At 40.4% G+C, this 22,470-nt stretch overlaps 1 protein-coding gene and 1 long non-coding RNA gene across 10 annotated transcripts in view; one reads left to right on the top strand and one right to left on the bottom strand.

Moving 5' to 3' along the window:
- Positions 1-3,608, bottom strand: part of MASP1 (MBL associated serine protease 1) — a 67,007-nt gene extending 63,399 nt beyond the window's left edge. For 6 of the 9 annotated variants that reach the window (XM_069558190.1, XM_069558199.1, XM_069558207.1 and 3 more), the window contains exon 1: positions 2,869-3,417. In XM_069558190.1, coding sequence (XP_069414291.1) covers positions 2,869-2,873 — 5 coding nt within the window. In that variant the 5' untranslated portion in view covers positions 2,874-3,417. Of the gene's footprint in view, positions 1-2,868 lie in introns of all 9 variants that reach the window. The other 3 variants (XM_069558245.1, XM_069558236.1, XM_069558184.1) reach the window with 2 other exon arrangements.
- On the top strand, positions 2,292-16,034 carry LOC138422779 (uncharacterized). The gene is made up of 5 exons (XR_011250013.1): positions 2,292-2,756; positions 3,101-3,228; positions 12,908-12,955; positions 14,718-14,848; positions 15,737-16,034. It is a non-coding gene; the product is annotated as an uncharacterized lncRNA (long non-coding RNA).
- The last annotated feature ends 6,436 nt before the right edge of the window (positions 16,035-22,470 follow it).

The raw sequence follows: 22,470 nt of genomic DNA, 5'->3' as shown, positions 1-22,470 counted from the left end.
CTTGAAATGTCACAAGTAATATATAAAGCCGGAATTTCATAAGCCCTACTGTAGGCGCAGGCTCTGAGGAATGCATAAAAAATGCCGGCACATAGCCATGGTTGTGGTACGAGTAGCACTTTCTATCCTTTCCATTCACTCCTCACTTCAGCCTACGCAACACCAAGACTGTTTTGGGATAGAAGAGTTGAAAAGGCTTGTGCAGATCTCTTTGACACTCTTGCTTGACAGAGGACAAAAAGGATACCCCAAGAGGTGACACGTCACATCCAATGCCATATGGTGAGTTAGCTTCCACAGAAAACAGCAATAACAAAAGCTCACAGAGGAAGCTGGGTCCATGCCCATATCATGCCCAGGCATCTGGCCAAAGCAATTAATCCTGTGAAAAATAATTTTAAAAACCCATAGCTTTATGTGAAAATTAAAAAAAAAAAAATTCTAATACAAAAGTATTTAGTTTAATTGGTCAGATTTTAGTTTAATTGGTCTGGAGTGAGGCCTGGTCATTGGCATTTTTTAAAAAGTACTATAAATTGTTCTAATGTGCAGCTAGGGTTGAGAGCTGCTGATGTACAATAATACACTTGGTTGAGAGTCTGGCACAATATTATAGAAAGAAGTCCTAAACTTGGAGCCCAAAGATCCAAATTTGGGTCTGGGCTTTTTCAAGATCATCAGTGTGGCTTTGGGCAAGTTGCTTAACTCTTTTATCCTCTTGTCTCCATAAACCCTTACCTCATCCAAAATCTGAAGACCAGATGCAAACAGTGACTATACAAGTGCTTTGCAAACTCTGAAGTGTTGTGTCTGTATGAGGCAAGACCTTTTAGAGACTTCTGCTGCTGCTGCTGCTAAGTTGCTTCAGTCGTGTCCGACTGTCCGACTCTGTGTGACCCCATAGACGGCAGCCCATCAGGCTCCCCTGTCCCTGGGATTCTCCAGGCAAGAACACTGGAGTGGGTTGCCATTTCCTTAGAGACTTCTAGTGGAGCACTTTTCCAGGAGAAGTTTTGCTATTGAACAACTGAATTCAATTCAGCCAGTATTGATTGTATGCAATGAAATGATTGTATGTATGAAACATTATGCTAGGTATGAGGCATATAAAGGTGAACAAGCCACAGATCCTATTCCTTAAGGAACATCCAGCCTTGGAGGAGGTGGTGAACATTTCAGCATGATAATATTAAGAGAGATAACTCCCAAGGACAGAGAAAGCACAAAGGGTAAGATGCTGACTCTGGGGAAGCTGAGCAGGGAAGAGGAGGTGATGTTTGAGCAAGCTTGAATGATCAAGTCTTGTAGAACAGCGGTCCCCAACCCGTGGGCTGGCCAAGGACTGGTACCAGTCTGCCGCCTGTTAGGAACCGGGCTGTGCAGCTGGAGGTGAGCAGTGGACCAGTGAGCAAAGCTTCATCTGTCACTCCCTGTAGCCTGCATTACTGCCTGAACCCCTCTCTCCTTCCCCCATCTCTGGAAAATTTTCTTACATGAAACCGGTCCCTGGTACCAAAAAGACTGGGGACCACTGCTCTAGAAATAGGGGAAATAAGAGAGTTGAGGGATGAGCAAATGCCAAGGCAGAACTGATCATTGGCCCTATAGTTTGGTATGGCTGGGGTCCTGGGTGGCAGGGTGAAGACTTGAATAGTGGACAGATGAGTCAAATTGTCATTCCATGTAGATGGGCATAAATCTTATCTCTTTCAGGAAAAAGGAAAATGGAGTTAGACAGCAGGTTTAACATTACAATGGATTTAAAAAGAACAGAGTGATTGGATTAACCTTAAAGAGCTGGTTATCTCTCTAAACCACAGGTAATCTGAGTTCAAAGAGTTAACACAGCCTGAAGCCCCTCATTGGCCCCAGACCCTGAAAAGTTGCTAGGTGACTGCAGAAGAGAAACAAATAGAAACCCCTTTCCAACTGAGAGTAAAATTAACGGGAAAAGAGGTGTTCAGAGACTTAACACGTCTCTGGAGTGTTCGTTTTTTCTTTTTTGTATTTTTAACAGTATTAGCACTTATAAGTAGTAGAAATAATTATGGTGGCTGGATTTTGACACTTAGAGAGGAAAACTTACAAGAAATGTCTGGTAACAAGCAGCTAGTAACTAAATATAGGCTGAGACACTGGAAATATTGAAGAGCTTGGAAACAATTGCAATTTAAAATCTTAGGTTCAGAATCAGGAAGTTTTTTGTTTTTTGTTTTTTTTTTAATTTGAAATATCCCTTTAAGAGTCATTTGGTGCAATTCATAGCCTGATTCATGCTACTGGTGGCCTCTGATTTCAGTGAGAAATGCAGAAATTTATAGGGGACTGTAAAATGTGGACAGGTTTTTGCTTTTTTAAACTGAGGTTTAAACTAGCAAACTTCTGAAGGTTTAAGAAGCCACAGAGCTGAGCAATGGGAATCTGGTTTCTTTTCCGGTCAGAACAAATAAACACACAAACACATATTTAACTCACAGAGTGTTGGAAGAGAGAAACCAGTGCTCTTTTTAAAGGAGGAAAACAAAAACTCAACCTTGTAGGCAACAGGATAAAATTCACATTGGCCGGCAGGCAGCACCCTGCGTTGGCAGAGGAGAAATCTGAGCTCCAGCGGCACCGGCGGCATTTGCACACAGCCACAGCCTCCCGTTTCAAGTTGCAAGTCTCTGGAGTCCCAGGCAAGGCCCCAGCCTGGCTCCCTTCTCAGAGCCCCGAGAACTGATGAAGAGCCCCTGCACCAACCATAGGACACGCAGGTGAGTCTGCCCAGAGACAAGGTCAGACCTTCCAGAGCTACTTGGCATCTGGTCCCTGAAAGCTGCCGCCCCCCTCCGTCCACCCCATGCCCACTTCTGCCCTGGCACTCACCTCATTTTCCTGCCTTGAGTGCTCCTGGCTGCCTGGTCCCCTTGGCCTGACTCGTCTGCGAGCTCGTCCCCAGTGTGGTATCAGCCTTATCTTTGTTCTGAGGTCCCTGTGTGACTCTGGAATTGGCTGGCATTCTCCATTCAGGTCACGCCTTCCCCTGCCTGCAACAGATCCCCTCTCCCCCTCTCTCCCTCTGCCTTCTCTCTCTCTCTCCTCTGACTTGCTCTTACAGACACTCAGAGGGACCTGACAGAACAGAATCCGTCTTCTTCCTTACAAGATCTCCTCCTCCAGTTCCCTCCTTCATCCTGTACGGCTGCTTCCAGCTCCCGGGAGAGAATCGCTGAGCAGCTCGAATAGGTATTTGTATCACCGTGTGTGTGTGTGTGTGGTGTGTGTGTGTGTGTGTGTGTGTGTGTGTGTGTAGATAGTAGAGAGGGACAGCGTCAGCTCTCCCCAGTCTCCCTTGCCAGATGGCTATAATTCTCTGCTCGTCTTCAGGACACTGGCAAAAGGACATCAATTAAGCAAGGACAATACTAAGAAGGCAATTCTAGTATCCTACGCTAGGCAAGAAAAAAGATCCAAATCCCAAAGCTTGTCTGTCTACAAACAACCACAGGCTTTTTGGTGAACCGAGCAGCTGGCCGCGCTTGTGAGCTAGCAGCCTGTCCTTCACTTGGCTAGTTGTTTCTCACCACTTGAAAGTGAGGCTTGAGCTTTTTACCAACTCAGACTGTGCAGGGGCCTGTTACCGCCCAGGGAGGACCCACCGCAGTCAAAAAGCCTCACACCCCATGGGTGTGAAGAGACCTGGGCCTGTGTACATGGCTAGACCCAGGGACTGTGAAGAAAAGCAGCAGCAGATCTCAGCCGAGCTGAAGAAGGAAATTTCCTTTCTCCACAACAATGACCACCAGTCCTGAACAAGGAGAGGGATGTCTGGTTAAAAACAGTACAGTTCACTGAGAACCTTTTCTGTGTTAGGCACAGGGCTAGGTGCAAACATCATCTCAATTATTTCCACAAACGTGAGAGGGTCACACTATCATACCCATTTTACAGACAAGAAAACTGAGGCAAGAGAGGTCCATAACTTGCCTAGATTATCCAGCTTCTTATTACGCCTACTGCTGTCACAGCTAATAGTTAACATTTACTGAGCACTGTGTGTCAGGTACTGTTCTAGTAATGGGTTAACTGCTTTTGATTGTCTTTACATTTTGCAGAGCTGAGTAGTAATATTATTTCTGCTTCCAGATGAAGAAGCTGCTCAGAGAGTTTAAGTAAGTTACCCAAGATCACACAGCTAGAAAGTGATGGGGAAAAATCTGAGCCGGTATCCACTATGTTGTGCTGCTTCTTACTAACAAACATATTATAGTGCATATGGCATTACAGATACATACCGCAGTCACAGAGAAACTCAATTTGAGGCATTTTTTGAAAAGAGCAATTAGACTCAGTCAGAGTTAGCTATAATCTTTCCTTTCTATTCAAGCAAACCATGTACTTTGGACTCAATAACATCTCTGATCCTGTTTCCTCATCTGGAAAATGGGGCTTGCTATGAGACTTAAAGGAATTATTCTTACACTTTTTTAACTGTTCAGTGTACTCAAGAGACGGCTCCCACCCATTCCAAGCAAGACGGCAAACATGTGCATTCTCCACACTCTGATAACACTGCTTTGGCACATTTTGGGGAACAGTGCCTTGAATCTTGCTGAAGTTCTCCTTGTTCCATTTTTTCTTCAGTTTCTCTGTTTTATCACCTTTAAAGGTCAACTTCACTAAGCTGGGCATTATTAAGAAGCCATGTTTGATATTGTGGGTACAAGTATATGCGATGAGGAAATGTTTGAACCTAGGCACTGTTTTTGCAAAATACTGCTTTCTGGTTTAGGCAAGAGAAAAAAAAACAAAACAAAACAAACCTTTAAAAGTCCCATTAAGAAGACTTACAGGCTCCTCCGACATCAAATAACTCTCACCAACATTTTAATGATTTAAGTGTAAATGAATCAGAAACACATGGGCTGCATTTCTTTTGGAATAGACAAGCATTTTAAAACCACGAGAGGAAGAACTTGGCACAAAGCACCCTGCGCCATGCAGAGGGCCCTGCCCACTAAAGACGTTCCTCCATTAGTGCTGCAGATGAGCTGGCCCTCTCCTAATTTAGGGCATATCCAGGGAAATGCAGTCATTTGCTCTGGGCAGAGAGGGGAGAGTTTGGGAGGGAAAGCCATCAGCTTCTCCTTGTGAAGTGTCACAGAGCCACTGAGCCTCCCAGAATAATTTCCTGACTATGTTTTTTTTAAGGCTGCCAACGCTCAATGGGAGGCATTTGAAATATGTTCTGAGCCAAAGTTCTGCCAATATACAGCAGAGCTGATATGTGCTTCCTTGGGAGTTAGCCAAGGCTCAGATGGAATCTGCATGAAAACTCTGTGGCTTGGGACTGATCTGGCCTGGACTCAGGGCAGTTTCCCATTGTGTGGGGCTGCACTGGTGATACCGTCCTGATCTTTTGATAAGAACGTCCTGGAGCAACATGAATAAATCATGAAGAATGGGAGGAATGGAAAAGGCAGTGGTCTAGGAATAGACTCAAACATGGGTAACTCATGTGTGACCTTGGGAAAGTCACCTACCTTCTCTGCTGTAGGAGGGGAAGGAGGGACATCAGTTTTTTCTACTGTAAACTCAGGGGATAGGAGTCCACTGGGAGCACGAAGCACATATAAATGTGAGTGTGAGGACTATGGAATGAAATTGCAGTGGGGGTGGCGAGGTGAATTGCTAATAATCTGTTAAAAGTCAAAAAGCCCAGAGTGGCCTTCTAATCTTGACACTTGCTTTTATCTGTGGTTATAATATTACATACTCAGGATTCAATCACAGGTATTCAGAAAGATAATTTCTAAGAAGATTCAACTTGTTTTAAAAAATGTTGATGAAAAAGTGAACATACTTACATATAGGAAACTAACGGTATGTCAGTTAGAATCATAAAAGTGTAGAATGACGGATGTTGGCTCAACATCCCGTTCATGGTAAGGGAAACGGATCAGAAACCTACTACTAACAGTAAATACTACAGCATTCCTACAGCTAGAATAGGGCTTTGTTTACATGTTCTACCAAAGTGTTTATTATATACAACTCTTGAGCACAGACTTTCTGGAATTCCATGAATGCATTGGAAAAAGTAAAATATTTGGGCAAAAAGTTTTTATTGGCCAAATGTGAAATCCAGGCTTCCTATAGAATATCTAAAAACTGATCAATGGCCCCAAAGATTACACCTTAGAATTAAATTTTGGGTTATTCAATAAACTGACTGACAGAATGCTGGAAACCCTGACTTTAGAAACTATCAGGTCATCAGAAAAATATGGGAAATTAAAAAAATAACAGTGCCTGAGCTTCGTCTCAGAAGATTCAGATTCAATGAATCTTGGGAGGGGCTCTTGAATCTATAATCTTAAAAGCTCCCATGCACAAGTGTCCCATTTTGGGTACATATAATGGTATGTCATAATTAATGACATCTTATATTTGATGTAGTATTCTTAGCATCTGCCAGATACCGTACATCATTACATGTAATGTTGACATGTGCTTCCAGATGAGGTTCAGAGAGACTAAGTATGCCGACAAGAGGATGATCAACATCTAGAGCCTTGGACTCCTGACCCCAAGTCCAGCCCTCCTTGTCCTCGTCTGTAGACCCCTGATTCTGTCCGTGGATTTTGAGCATTCATGAGCCATGCTGTCCTGTGACTGCAAGATTTTAGGGGAGGGAAAAATAATTTATATGCAAAAAATAAACTAGGCTCCTCCAAAATTCATGGGCTGAATTGTGCTCCTCCAAAATTCATATGCTGAAGCCTTAACCCCCAGGATCTCAGAATTTATTTGGAGATAGGATTTTTAAAGAGGTGATTCAACTGGAGGTTGTTAGGGTGGGCTCTAATCCAGTATGACTGGTGTCCTTATAAGAGGAGGAGATTAAGATACAGACAACACAGAGGAAAGATGGGGTGAAGAGACAGCCATCGGTGAGCCAAGGAGAGAGGTCTCAGAAGAACAACCTTGATCTTGAACTTCCTTAAAATACCTGCCAACACCGTGAGCTTGAACTTCTAGTCTCCCAAACTGTGAGAAAATATGTTTTTGCCGTTTAAGCTACCTAGTCTCTGATCCTTTGCCATGGCAGCTCTGGCAGACTAATGCAGACTGTTAATAGAAGTTCTCCCAAAGCGTAAGTAAGCCCATACTGCCATAGTGTCAAGCTAAGTTCAAGCACCACATACATGGAATTAACAAATACTGAGTCAGTTAAGATTTTGTTTGGTAGGTGATAAGAGAAACCTTGACTAGTGCTGAAACAGAGTTTATTTTCCTTGTGTAGCAAGAAGTGAGGCAGAAGGTGGGCCTGGGGACATTTTCCTTTTCTTTTTTTTTCTCTTCTGTCAGTCCTGGGAGGGGTGATGTGTCCTAGGGTTAGGTACGTGAAACATAGACCATCTGTTATGGGCTGAATTATTTCCTCCCCAAATTCATATATTGAAGCCTTAACTCCCAGTATCTTAAAATATGAACATATTTGAAGACAGGAGCTTTAAAGAAGTGATTAAGTTAAAATAGGGCTGGATGGGCCTAATCTGATTATTAATGTAAGAAGAAGAGTTTAGGATACAGACAACACAGACAGTGGGGAGACCATGAGGGAACGCAGTAAGAAGGCAGCCATCTGCAAGCCAAGGAAAAGGCTCTCAAAAGAGACTAAAGCTGCCAACACCCTGATCTTAGACTTCTGGCCTCTAGAATTGTGAGAAAATTAATGTCTTTTACTTGAGTGACCCAGTCTGTGGTATTTCAGTGTAGCAGCCCTAGGAAGCTAATACACCATCTATACTTGCCTTACCTTTGCTCACCTAAATATGTTTGATACAAATTATGGTTGCTATTCACTCATATTAGGTCTCCCCTCCCACAGAAGTTCCTCAAATGCTAAGACCGCATGGATCAAGAAGATACAACCATCAGACAGGATTAATTAGGCCTTAAGAATTCCCTGGTAGCTCAGAGGTTAAAGTGTCTGCCTGGAATGCGGGAGACCTGTGTTCGATCCCTGGGTCAGGAAGATCCCCTGGAGAAGGAAATGGCAACCCACTCCAGTATTCTTGCCTGGAGAATCCCATGGAAGGAGGAGCCTGGTGTGCTACAGTTCATGGGGTTGCAAAGAGTTGGACATGACTTAAGAAGCAAATGAACAGGAGGGGTCAGACCTTGTGAAAGGTCAGGGGATTCAGGATTATCACCTCTCTAACTCTCTAGTGCTGTTTCATGACCATTACTTTTCCAAACTCCTTCTAAATTCCCCTGCGTTTCTATCATTCTGGCACATTCTACTCATCTCTACTACTGTCATCTTCCAATTTCTTTATCCTATCCTCTGTTCCTTTCATTAATAACTTAGGCATGTGACACTATGCTCACCTCTCCTTCCCCATTCCTCCTGACATCCTGAGTGATAGTGGCCTCTCATTGCTTGATCTAGTTTAATGATGATTTCTTCCATTTTACCATAGCCATCTACTCTTACTTATAGCCATATCTATGTCTGAAATCTTACCCTGTGATACCCCATTCCCTAACCACTGTCTCCCATCTTTCTAAGTCTGACTTCTTCAATAACCCTAGAATTCAACCTCATCAGGATAGCTAGCCCTCTAACACAATTCCATTTCCAGTCTATCAGATTCTCTTGGCTTTATATCTTTTCTGAATTCCACAACCAATCACCATCACTCCTTAGTGGATTCTTCTTCTTCTTCTTTTTTTTTAACCAGTTTCTTGACTCTCTTCTTACTTCAGAGGAATGATTCTTCATATTTCTGGTAAATCAGTGAGAGTCTAATGAAAGCCAGATTCCCTCTCTTTGGAATATCCCCAACTGCTACTGCTGCTAAGTCACTTCAGTCGTGTCTGACTCCTAGTGACCCCATGGACTGCAGCCTACCAGGCTCCTCCATCCATGGGATTTTCCAGCAAGAGTACTGGAGTGGATTGCCATTGCCTTCTCCAGGAATATCCCCAACAAGACCACATAATTCATTCCCTCACTCCTTCAGTTCTTTCTAAAAACGTCACCTTATTAGTGAGGTCCTTCCTGGCCACTCTACTCTATTGCTTCTATTCTCACCCCCATTTGCTCTCCCCGTATCCTGCTTCATTTGTCTTTGCGGCACTAGCCACCAGCTAAGATGGTGTTTATTTTAAGTTTTTATTGGTTTGTTGCTTATTCTCCACCCCATTAGAATAACACTGTCTACAAATGGACAAGTATTTTTGTATTTTTTTGTTTACTGCTCTATTTCCAGTACCAAGAATAATGCCCTTGGCCTGCACAAAATAGGACCTTAATAAACATCTGTGGAATGAGTTTTCTTCCAAGAAACATTTAATAGGCACTATTCTTCAAATTTGGGATATAATTTCAGGGGCTTGATGGCTCTCCTAAAACCATGGAGCTCAGAAGTTCAATTGTAACCAGGCTTCTCAAATATTTCTCATACATCCCACTATAGGTTTAAAAATCATTGCATACTGATCACTAGCAAATCTACTACTTCTTTAGCCTAAATGTCTTTCCATAGTTCCTCATGCTCAAATCAAATGTCTATTCTCACCTCCACCGCAAGGTTCCATTAGGCACAAGTCATTTTCTGTATCCAACTTGCTCATTCTCTCGTATGAACAATGTTCATGAACTACTAGCAAATCAGAAATTCAAGCCAGATATTTGAGTGTCATCACTGACTTATTTTTCCTTTTCTTCTCATCTGTCATGGATCAATAACTCCTATTGTTTACATATAAGTATCTTTAAATCCATCATTATGCCTAACATCCATTCCCCATTGCCCTTGCACTAGTGGAATGATTCATTAGTTTTCATTGGATTATTTCAATAACTTCTCATTGGCTTCTTTACCTTTAGTACCACTCTTATAAGTATACAAGTCTCACTAATTCTCTCCCTTTGCTAGACCTTTCAGATCCTTCCTTTTCCTAGAGAATAAAATAAAAATACCTTAGAATAGCCTTTGAGCCTTAAAGCCTAATGCTGCCATGAAACTGAAGTAGCCTGCAGTGCTGAGCCAACATGTGGAGGACAGCTGCCTGGAGAATGGCCTGGATCCACAGCAGACTTTGCTTAAGCTAGAAAGAAACTGTTGTGTGAAGCCACTGAGCTCTTGGTATTGTTTGTTATTGTAGATAATTTAGCCTATTCTGACTGACACAATACTCTTATATGGGTTTACTCTTTCACCTCTGTATTTTCCCCCAGAACCAGCACATCTACACATAGCACTTAATGTCTAGAACTGGTACCAAACTAGTTTCATGTTCCAGATTTTGTCATGCTCTCTCATGTCTGTAGGCACTTACATACTTGGTTGTGTTTGTCTTTAATGCTATTTTCTTCCTCATTTGTCTACAGAACTTCCTCTTATTTATCATTTGAAATCTTTCTTAAACATCAGCTTCTCTGGAAAATTTTCCCCAGTCAGTCAACATGGAAGTAAACACTACCTTTGTTCCTTACACTTAAACTTTAAATTATACTTTAAATTGCATGTGTCAAATTTCGGAGCAATTTTTTTGTTGACTTGTGTCATTCTTTCATCACAATAATTTGAGGGTCTGAACAATATCGTTTGTACTTTCAACTCAATAAATGCTTAGTGAATGCATAATGTCTAAATAAATTTTTAGAAAGATATCAGGACAGGTAAACATATAATTAAATCTATAGTTATAAATTATGATGACTATCATAAAGAAAGAGAACTATGAGAGAGGCTAATAGAAGGGCTTAATTTATGCAGAGTGGTCAGCAAAATCCTGGTGAACTGTTATTTAAAATCAATAGGATGAGTACAAGTTTGCTAGTGAAGAGCTGGTGATTTCTCAACAATGGACTACCCTACTTGGACATCACACGTGTGGAAACTCCCCATTTTTATAACCCAGTTCATAGAAATAATAAAGATATAGAAATGTGAACAGCTGCGCTCAGAATCAAGAAGAGGAATGACCTGTGGATGAGGAAGTGGGAAAGTCCATAAAAGGAAGGCGATAGATGAGAAGTTATGGCAGTGAGTTTCCCACAGTGGGAACCCATCCTAACCATGTGGGATATCTTCATAGTCCTGCTGGGGCTGACAAGACTGTATGTGAAGTACTGGGAAAGGAGAAAGAATCACCAACACAGAAAAATTGCCAAGCAAGAGCCAACAAATATTTTTCAAAGCCTGTATATGGAAAAGTGATACTAAACTCAATAAGAAAAGAATTTCATGGAAGGAAATAGAGTTAATAGAACCACAAGAACAGGATTTTAAAACAACCGTCTCTAGAAAGTTAAAGGAGGGGATATCATCTATGAGACAAGGAGAAAGATTTGAAATAAGAACAGGTTGAAATGCAAAAAAGAAGCAACTGGACAATTAATGAAATGAAAGTAACACTTTTGCATTTATTAAATGTTTATTGAAATTAAAAAATAAGATGCAATTGTAAGTATAAATAGCTGAATGGCTACAAATGAAAAATTAATTAATGATTTGAAAAATCAAGCTGAAGAATTCTCTCAGATAAAGAGATCAGAAGTATAGCAAAAAATAAAGGGATATAGATTCTGAAGTTCTTCAGTTCAGTTCAGTTCAGTCGCTCAGTCGTGTCCGACTCTTTGTGACCCCATGAATCGCAGCATGCCAGGCCTCCCTGTCCATCACCATCTCCTGGAGTTCACTCAGACTCACGTCCATCAAGTCAGTGGTGCCATCCAGCCATCTCATCCTCTGTCGTCCCCTTCTCCTGCCCCCAATCCAGAGTCTCTTCCAATGAGTCAACTCTTCGCATGAGGTGGCCAAAGTACTGGAGCTTCAGCTTTAGCATTATTCCTCCCAAAGAAATCCCAGGGTCGACCTCCTTCAGAATGGACTGGTTGGATCTCTTTGCAGTCCAAGGGACCCTCAAGAGTCTTCTCCAACACCACAGTTCAAAAGCATCGATTCTTTGGTGCTCAGCCTTCTTCACAGTCCAACTCTCACATCCATACATGACCACTGGAAAAACCATAGCCTTGACTAGACGGACCTTAGTCGGCAAAGTAATGTCTCTGCTTTTGAATATGCTATCTAGGTTGTCATAATTTTCCTTCCAAGGAGTAAGCGTCTTTTAATTTCATGGCTGCAGTCACCATCTGCAGTGATTTTGGAGCCCAGAAAAATAAAGTCTGACACTGTTTCCACTGTTTCCCCATCTATTTCCCATGAAGTGATGGGACCAGATGCCATGATCTTCGTTTTCTGAATGTTGAGCTTTCAGCCAACTTTTTCACTCTCCTCTTTTACTTTCATCAAGAGGCTTTTTGGCTCCTCTTCACTTTCTGCCATAAGGATGGTGTCATCTGCATATCTGAGGTTATTGATATCTCTCCCGGCAATCTTGATTCCAGCTTGTGTTTCTTCCAGCCCAGCGTTTCTCATGATGTACTCTGCATATAAGTTAAATAAGCAGGGTGACAGTATACAGCCTTGACGTACTCCTTTTCTTATTTGGAACCAGTCAGTTGTTCCATGTCCAGTTCTAACTGTTGCTTCCTGACCTGCATACAGATTTCTCAAGAGGCAGGTTAGGTGGTCTGGTATTCCCACCTCTTTCAGAATTTTCCACAGTTTATTGTGATCCACACAGTCAAAGGCTTTGGCATAGTCAATAAAGCAGAAATAGATGTTTTTCTGGAACTCCCTTGCTTTTTCCATGATCCAGAGGATGTTGGCAATTTGATTTCTGGTTCCTCTGCCTTTTCTAAAACCAGCTTGGACATCAGGGAGTTCACGGTTCACGTATTGCTGAAGCCTGGCATGGAGAATTTTGAGCATTACTTTACTAGCATGTGAGATGAGTGCAATTGTGCGGTAGTTTGAGCATTCTTTTGCATTGCCTTTGGCAGCGGCTGTGCTTTGCTGGAGGAGCCGTGAAGAGATACCCCACGCCCAAGGTAAGAGAAACCCAAGTAAGATGGTAGGTGTTGCAAGAGGGCATCAGAGGGCAGACACACTGAAACCATACTCACAGAAAACCAGTCAATCTGAAGTTCTTACATATGTCTAATAGAATTTTCTTTAAAGATGAAATAAAGAGGGGGAATGTGAAATAATCTTTGATGATATATTGGCCTTAATTTTCCCATAATTGAGAAACGACAAGAATTCTCAAACTGAAAAGATCTACCAAGGCCCAAGTGAGATATTTACATAAAATTAGACCTAGATTCCTTGTCATGAAAGGTCAATGTATTAAGAATAAAATTAGAATCTTAAAATTACCAATTTTTAAGAGAAAAAAATGAAATTAGATTATCATTCAGACATTTTCACCAACCACATGGAAACAAAAGGGAAATAGAGAATATCCAAATGTGAAAAAAGAAAATACCTTTAAGTTTATCATTGTTTACTAAGGATTATGTAAGTGAAGCTGAAATAATGAAGACATTTTCAGACTCTAAAAAGCCTACCATTTGCAGGCCCTTTCAGAAAGAGTTACTGCAGGATGTTGGAGCTGGTTAGCGTTGGTGAAATTGTGGAGAAATAGTGACTGAACTGAATTGAACTGAACTGAAGCACACTAGAACCTTGGTGTCTCAGATGGTAAAGAATCCACCTGCAGTGTAGAAGACCTGGGTTCGATCCCTGGTTTGGGCAGATTCCCTGGAGAAGGAAATGGCAACCTCTCCAGTATTCTTGCCTGGAGAATTCCATGGACTGTGTAGTCCATGGGATTGCAAAGAACTGGACATGACTGAGCGATTAACACTTTCAACACTTTCAAGTACATGCGTATCATGCTTGTCAGAACATAAAGTGGCCTGGCTACTTGGAATACAATCTGGGGATATTAACAAAATAAGAATAGGCATATCCTACAAACCAATAATCTTACCTCAAGATATCTGTCTCAGAGAAACTTTCATTTGCGAACATATTTATTGTAGCATTATTTGTCAAGGTGAAAAATGGGCTTTAGTGGAATAATGGCTAAATATAATATAGTCATACTATGGAACACAAAACAACAATAAGAAGGGATGTGAAAGATCTATTGATATACGCATCAACCTGGATTTATCTCTAAGATTTACTGTTGAGTGAAATGGGTAGGTTGAAGAATGGTATGTACATTAGGATACTATTTATTTAATGAAAAAGCAATAGGTTCAACATGAAATACACATTTGGCTCATATCATAGATATTTTGCATATATTTTCCATATATAACTGACAAAAGTGGAAGGAAATAAATTACAGATAACTAGTTACTTGTGTGGAGGATGTGGTGAGAGGCTTTATTCATATTTATAATAAACAAAACTTTTAGTGACTGATCAAGTCTGTTTAAGCAGGGAATTTTAAGGGTGAAGGAGAACTCTGGGTATTGTGAGGAAAATGTATCTGGAGGCCAGTTTGGAGCCTGTTGCAGTACTTAGGACCATTCAGCACTCTGGGCATAGAGCCTGGGGCCCATGTAAATGTTTTAATTTCTTTTAAAATTGGAATTAAAAAATAAAATGATAATGGATATATAATAAAGAATCCAGTTATCTTTGTAGCAATGCAACATTAAAATATAACATTTGCTTATTTATTTTTATTTTTATGAATAAAGCCCAGATTAGGAGAGAGAATGCCTGGATGGATCGGACTGGTGGTGGCAAATATGGAACCCAGAGGATAAAGACAAAATAAATTTTGTCTTTCAGAAAAGCCTGAACCTGGCCGTAAACTGAGAGTGAGAAATTGAGGGAGAGGAAGACAGCAAAGACAACTTCCAGGATGCTGACTCAAGATTGTGTTGTTGCCACTTACTGAGATGGGGGAAGAGAAGTAGGGGGTGAGTGGGGGTCAGGGTGTAAGGGGCCTTGCACGCCACACTAGATGCAGAAAATCTACTAGGCAGGCTGGGAATTTTCTCAACTCTGGATAAATGAGAGAATCACGTGGGAAGCTTGAAAAATTCAAATTTCTGCCACAGCTCCCAGACTTGATCCCATCCAAAATCTTGAAAGAGTTGAGGAACGCTGACATTTTAGGCCACAGAAAGGCAAGATTTTTAAACGGAGAATGACATGATCAGATAGCGTTTTGTTTTGTTTTTTAAATTCATATTTGATAGCAGTAGTGAGTTCACAAGAGATTGGAGGATAAACAGGAGCTACAATACCTAACAAACCCAGGCTGCCTGATTCTCAGCCGCTCCCAGGCTAGGAAGAATTTAATGGAACTAAAGCTGTTTGGAAAAGAGCTGAAAAGACCTCCTGGCCAGACCCAGCCCAGGGCACAGCTTGGCTGAAGCCCAGGGGCATTTGGAGCACATAGGCCTTGGGGCCATCAGCATTCTCTGGCCAAACGGCAGTGCTAATTTAAATGTTCTGTTGTCACAAAACAGTGAACCTGAACCATAATGACTTTTTAAAAGCAGGATTTTAAGACCAAAGTGAAGTGAAGTGAAGTCGCTCAGTCGTGTCCGACTCTTTGCGACCCCATGAACTGTAGCCCACCAGGCTCCTCCGTCCGTGGTATTCTCCAGGCAAGAATACTGGAGTGGGTTGCTATTTCCTTCTCCAAAAGTATTTCACAAAAAAAAAAGCATTGCAAGAAAGCTGACCATCCCTCAGATAATGATTTTCAAATAGTGGGCTTCAAAATATTTTCGGGCCCCAGATGAAGGGACTGAAGCAGGAAGGGTCACATAGCTCTTTGTGTGTCTTTATCCATATAGGACTGTCAACAAGTATGACTCTTCTGAAGACATGCCAGCAGACCCTGATAGTTGAGCAGAACATGACACTCAATGCTGCACTCATCAGGACAGTGAGGGTATTTGGGTAAGCTGTGGTAACTCTCTAGGCCTGAGTTGTTTCGTTTTCCCCACAAGATGGGAGAAATGAAAGCACTTTTCTTTACATCTTGTTTCAAAGAAACAGTTGTTCTTAAAGTCTTTTAAATGAGTAATACCTTTGGGATTCTACGGAAAGTTGACCTTTTCTGGAGAAAAATATAAAATTTTCCTGTATCTAGATATTTATAAGACTGGTGATTAATCCTTGGTGAAGTGAAAGTGAAATTCACTTAGTGGTGTCCGACTCTTAAGGAATTTTCCAGGCCAGAATACTGGAGTGGGAAGCCTATCCTTTACTCCAGTGGGTCTTCCTAACCCAGGAATCAAACCTGGGTCTCCTGCATTGCAGGCAGATTCTTTACCAACTGAGCTATGAGGGAAGCCCAGCTTTGGTAATGTTTATAAATTGCCTGCAAAGCTCCTGGCCCTTAGTGGAGATTCAACCAATAGTAATTGTTATTAATATAATTAGAAAGTAAGAGTAAGGACCATGATAGATATACAAAGAAAGTGGCCTTCAGGATGGGCCTGAAAAGATGAGTAGGATTTCAACAGGCCGAAAGAAAAACAAGAGCTACAGTAATGGCAAAAATGGAAGACTCAGTGATGAAGGGATTATGCAGAATGAGCAATACTACTGAGACTTAGCTCCGTTCCAGGTGTGATATGCATTATTTACTTCAACCTCCACAATGAGATATTGTTAGAGAACAGGAAACAGAGAAAAGGAAATGTTCTTACGCAGAATTACCCACTCAACTTTGCTCCTGCTTCCTTAGCAAATAATTGGTTATCTTTCTGTCACTACAGGTTCATTTGCATTTTCTAGAGATTTAAGCCAATGGAATCATATAGCATATACTCATTTTTGTCTGGCTTCTCTCACTTAGCATAATTATTTTGAGATTCCCTCATGTTGTTACACATGTAATTAGTTCATATGTCATGATTTGCTTATTCATCCGTTCATGGACACCTGGGTTATTACTAGGTTTCAGCTATTACAAATAAAGCTTCTATGAACATTCATGTATGTGTCTTTATTTGGAAAGATGCTTCCATTTTTATTTGGTCCATCTCTAGGAATGGGATGGCTAGATCAGATTGTAAGTATATGTCTAATGTTTTAATACACTACCAAACACTTCTCCAAAGTGGTTGTACAATTTTACATTACCACCAATAATGAATGAACATTTCAGTTGTGCCATACTTGTGCCCAAACTTGGTAAGTTTGATTTTTGAAAAACTTTAACCATTATCATATATATGTAGAGGTATCTCATTGGATTTTAATTTGCATTCCCCTAATGATTAATGATTTTGAGCATTTTTAAGTGTTTTCATTCATGTATCATTTTTGGTAAATTGTTCAAACCTTTTGCCTGTTTAAAAATTTTTTTTTCTAATTATTAATTTATTTATATATGAGTCCACTGGCACTAGTGGTAAAGAATTTGGCTGCCAATGCAGAAGGCACAAGAGCCTTGGGTTTGCTCCCTGTGTCAGGAAGATCCCCTGGAGGAGGAAATGGCAACCCACCCCAGTATTCTTGCCTGGAGAATCCCATGGACAGAGGAGTCTGGCTGGCTACAGTCCATGGGGTCATAAAGAGTCCGACATGATGAAGAGTCTAAGCACACTGCTGTATATCAGATGCATAATTGGCAAATATTTCTCCCTCATCCACGGCTTGTCTTTTCATTACTTTAATGTTTTTTGCAGAGGAAAAGTTTTTAATTTTGATGAAGTATAAGATCAATATTTTTTCTTCTATAGATCATGCTTTTGGTGTTGTATCAAGAAAATCTTTGCTTAACCCAAGTGTTCACAATAATAAAATACCATGTACTGGGGGTTTAAACAACAGCCATTCATTTTTGACATTTATTTTTCAGTTTTGGAGGCTGGGAAGCCGAAAAGCAAGGTGCCACAGATTGGGTTTCTGGTGAGAACCCTTTTCCTGGTTGGCAGACTGCCTTCTTGTGGTGTCCTCACATGGGAGAGGGAAAGGGTGTCTTTTCTTATAAGGACACTAATCTAATCATGGGCACCACCCTCATGATCTTCTCCAACCTTAATTACTTCCCAGTTTCCACCTCCAAACTATCTCGTTGAGGGACAGGGCTTCAATATACGAATTTTAGGGGGTACAAATATTCAGTCTATAACACCAAGGTCACAATAGTTTTTCCTGTATTTTCTTTTTTTATTCTCTGTATTTCCTTCAAAATTTTTAGACTTAGATTCACATTAGGTCTATGATACTATGATTTACATTTTGGTCTATGATCCATATGGAGTGGATTTTTGTATATTGCACAAGATTTGGATTGAAGCTCATTTTTTAGCATATAGATATCCGATTGTTTCAGCATCACTTGTTAAAAGGACTATACTTTCTCCACTGATTTGCTTTACACCTTTGTCAGTTGTCCTTAAGTGTGAATTTGTATCTGGTTTCTCAATCTGTTCTGTTCATCTATTTGTGGATCTTTATGCCAGTACCACACTGTCTTAATTACTGTAGTTTTATAAAAATCTAGAAATATGTAGTGTTAGCTCTCCTGCATTGTTCTTTTTTAAAGTTGTTTTAGAAAGAGTTTGTTAATTCCTACCAGAAAGCCTGCTGTGATTTTGATTGGAATTTTGTCGAATCTATACATCAGTTTAGGGAAGAATTGGCATCTTAAGAATAATTAAGTATTCATATTAAGAACATTCAGTATTCTTAAGTGAATACCGTATATCTCTTCACTTATAAAGTTCTTTCAAATTTCTCTCAGTAATGATTTGTTGTTTTTAGTGAATAATTCTTATCTACCTATTGTCATATTTATCTCTAGGCCTTTCATAAATTTTGATTTCATTGCATTTTATCTTTATTTTGATTTCTTATTGCTCATTGCTAATATAGAAATATAAGTGATTTCTTTCTGTCTTCTGCAATCTTACTGAATTTACATTTTAGTTGTAATAACTTTTTTAAAGATCCCATCAGATTTTTTACATAGATGATCATATCATCAAAAGAATAAAGACAGTTTTACTTCTTTTCTTTTCCTTGCTTTATTGCACTGGCTGGAACCAAAAGTGTAATATTGCATAGAAGTGGAGACTGAACATAAAAGTTTTATTCTTGATCTTATGGAGAAAGCATTCAGTCTTTGCCATTACGTTATTTGCTAACTGTGGGATTTTTGTAGTTGTCCTTTATCAGATTGAGGAAGTTCCCATCTATTCTTAGTTTGCTGAGAATTTATACCAGGAATGGCTGTTGGGTTTTATAAATTATTTTTTTCTGCCTTTATTTATTTATTTATTTTGGCCATGCCACACAGCTTGTGGGATCTCAGTTCCCCGACCAGGTAGTGGAAGCACAGAGTCCTAACCACTGGACCTCCAGGGAATTCTACTTTCTACTTTTATTGACATAATCATATGATTTTTCATTTGTTAATATTTAAAATGTCAGTGTTAAAAATTTACCACTTTAAAAATATGGTAAATTACATTGATTTATTTTCTCGACTTTTCCAGAAAGTTAATCTTGCATTAATTCTACTTGGTTATGATATATTAATCTTTTTGTATATTGTTGAATTCAATTTTATAAAATTTTGTCAATAATTTTTTATATATGGTTTTGAGGCATATTGGTATGAAGTTTTCTTATAACATTTTAATATGATTTTGGTATCAGGAAAACACTGGCTTCAAAGAATGAGTTGAGAAGCATTCACTTCTCTTCAGTTTACTCGAAGAGTTTGTATAGGATTGGCATTCTTTCTTTCTTAAGCATTTCTTAATACAGTGAAGTTATATAGGCTTGAGTTTCCCCCCTTCTTCTCTGTGGGGAGATAATTTTAACTACAAATTCCATTTATTTAACAGATAAAAGGTTGTACAAGTTATCTGTTTCATCTTGAGTAAATTTTTGTGTTTTCCGAGGAATCTGTACATTTTATCTATGCTGTCTTTTTAAAAATTTATTTTTAATTGGAAGTTAATTACTTTCCACTATTGTGTTGGTTTCTGCTTAACGGTATAACATTGTTTATCGTAGTATTGCTTTATTGTACTTTTACTACTTATAAAATCTTTAGTAATGTTGCCTCTTTTATTCCTGAATTTGGTAATTGTATCTTCTTTCTTTTTGTGCTGATCAGTTTTGATAGAAGTTTGTCAGCTTTATCACCTCCTCAAAGAGGCTGCTCTTGATTTCACTGCTTTTTTTTCCCCCAGCATATCTCTATTGCATATTTTTAATGGATTTATCCTCCAGTTCTTTAAAGTTGTGTATCTGGAAAGGTCTTTGCCCTTCTCTTGTTTTAAAAAGATATTCTCATGGAAGCAAAAGCGTCTGTATTATTTTGAGTGCAAAGAAAGGCATAATTAAAATGACAGCATGCATATATCAAGCACTTAGGTTATGCCAACAATCTTCTGAGTTAAACATCATTATTATTTGCATTATACAGACTTGGAGACTGAGGCTCAGAACAATTTAAGTTTTCCAGTGTCATATACCCAACAAGCAACAAAGCGACATTCATACGACTCCAGAGTCTCTAATCTTAACAACAAGATAGAAAAGATTCTGCTGTCTATCAAGAAAATAGAGGACATATGAGTATACACTCCAGGAAATGCCTTACGCTTATAGTCCTGAGAAAAAAACTTAAGTCACTTGAGAGTCATTCCAGACTTTTTCCAGGACAATGGTCTTGGCAGGAAACTCCTGGGACCCTGTGAAACCATACAGCTCCCCAGAGACACTTACAGAGAACACAACCGACAAAACTCCAGGACATAGCTTACTGATCAAAGCCACCCAAAGTCATTCCCAGAGCCTGAGAAATGGCTCCATAAAATTAGCAGCTGGGGGATGGAATGGGTGTTGGTTCTAAGAGGGCATTTCCCTATGGATGGCTGCACACACTCAGATGAAAAGACAGCCTTGCTGTTACTGTTGGGTGGGGCAGCATGTTCTTTTTTCAAATGTTCTGTGGAAATTGCATGGACAAAACAAAGAACACTGGGTCTGCACACATGCTACCTGAATGGATGGATTCAGATCTAAGAACCTGAGCATCCCATGTTGCTTGCCTGGGCCTGTTTCCTCATCTATAACAAAAAGACATGAGTGGTCATTCAGCGTATCATTTGGTGCTACAAAAGTGAGAAGGATAATTGTTGTTGTTGTTAATACATTTCTGAACGTTTCAGGATTCTGCATGGAGATAAAATGAAAACATTTTATATCATACACTGAAAACTGAAATATACCAAAAAAGCTGCACCAAGTTAGGATTTGGAACAGAAATTGTTTACAAAATAGGCAATGCTACTGGGCATGTTTTGGTCTTCAATTAAATTCTTTTTAAACTCTGGCTCCATGGTGTAATGGTTTTGGAATTAGTAATAATAAAACATTAGTTACACTGGTGAGTAATGGTTTTATTTAAAACAAGATGAAATGTTAACCTGGTGATGCCCAGAACCAAACGTTAAGGCCTCTAAGTTAATGTCAGAGGCCAGCAGTGGGGTCATTGCTACTAGGTGGAGGGCTGAGATATACACAGCACAGCTAACTGCATCTCACCTCATTGTTTCACCTTGCTGTTTATCTGTGTCTTAACATCCTTTTGGAAGCACTCAATATTGACTTTTTTTTTTTTTTTAACACTGGCAGAGACACTGGGACTCAGAAAAATTGATTGGGTCAAAGTCTCATGGCTTGTAGGGGTGCAGAGCCCAAGAGGTTGTGACAGTGCAGGGAGCAGGATCTGATATCAGGTGTCAGTTGGGGCAAGTGCCTGTGTAACTGGGGAGCATCCACTATGTGAGATGGGGATAATACCTGCTTCAGGTGCTTACTCAGGGCCTGACGCTTACTTAAGTACTAAATAAAAGTTAGCTATTCTTCTTCATCTCCCACCTCACTTTTCATTGCAGCACATGCGCGTCTTGGCAAACACAAGCACGGCCACAGGCAAGCTCCCACTTCCATAGTCCTCCACCTACCAAGAACGTGCCCCCAACAAACCAGTCTGGAATGGACTCCATTCCACTCCCCTCCCAGCTTGTGAGTCTTGGGCTTTGGAGGTCCTCCCCCAGGGCTCCTTTCCCTCCCTCTGCCAGGGAGAATATCAGAACTTCAGCCTGGGGCTATCCTCACCTGATTCTGGTGACTTCCCAGGGGTGGGAGTGAGGGCAGAGGGGCTGGGGGGCAGTTCTTCATTTCAAATGGGAAGGGAGAAAGAAAAGGAAAAGTTAGAGCGACCTTATCTTGGGGCTGGTCCCTGCTCTGATCTCTATCAGACTCCCTCCCATCTGTCCCCATCTCTTTCTCCTCTTTGGCCCCAGGCCTCAGGGCCAAGCTCCCGGCAAATCTGCATTTTTTTTTTTTTCCCCTGGAACATGGGGCCTGTAGCCATCTTCTGGGTTTGCAGAGAACCCAGCAGTAGTATTATCTGAGGACTTGCTGAAGACCCACATTCCCTGAAGGCACCAGGCCTCAGTTCAGTTTGGTTCAATTCAGTCATTCAGTCATGTCCGACTCTTTGCGACTCCATGAATCGCAGCACGCCAGGCCTCCCTGTCCATCATCA

Source organism: Ovis canadensis, chromosome 1 (genome assembly GCF_042477335.2).
Source record: "Ovis canadensis isolate MfBH-ARS-UI-01 breed Bighorn chromosome 1, ARS-UI_OviCan_v2, whole genome shotgun sequence".
NCBI classification, from domain to species: domain Eukaryota; kingdom Metazoa; phylum Chordata; class Mammalia; order Artiodactyla; family Bovidae; genus Ovis; species Ovis canadensis.
The sequence above is the reverse complement of the archived record's forward strand: the minus strand, read 5'-3'. Positions and strand labels throughout refer to the sequence as shown.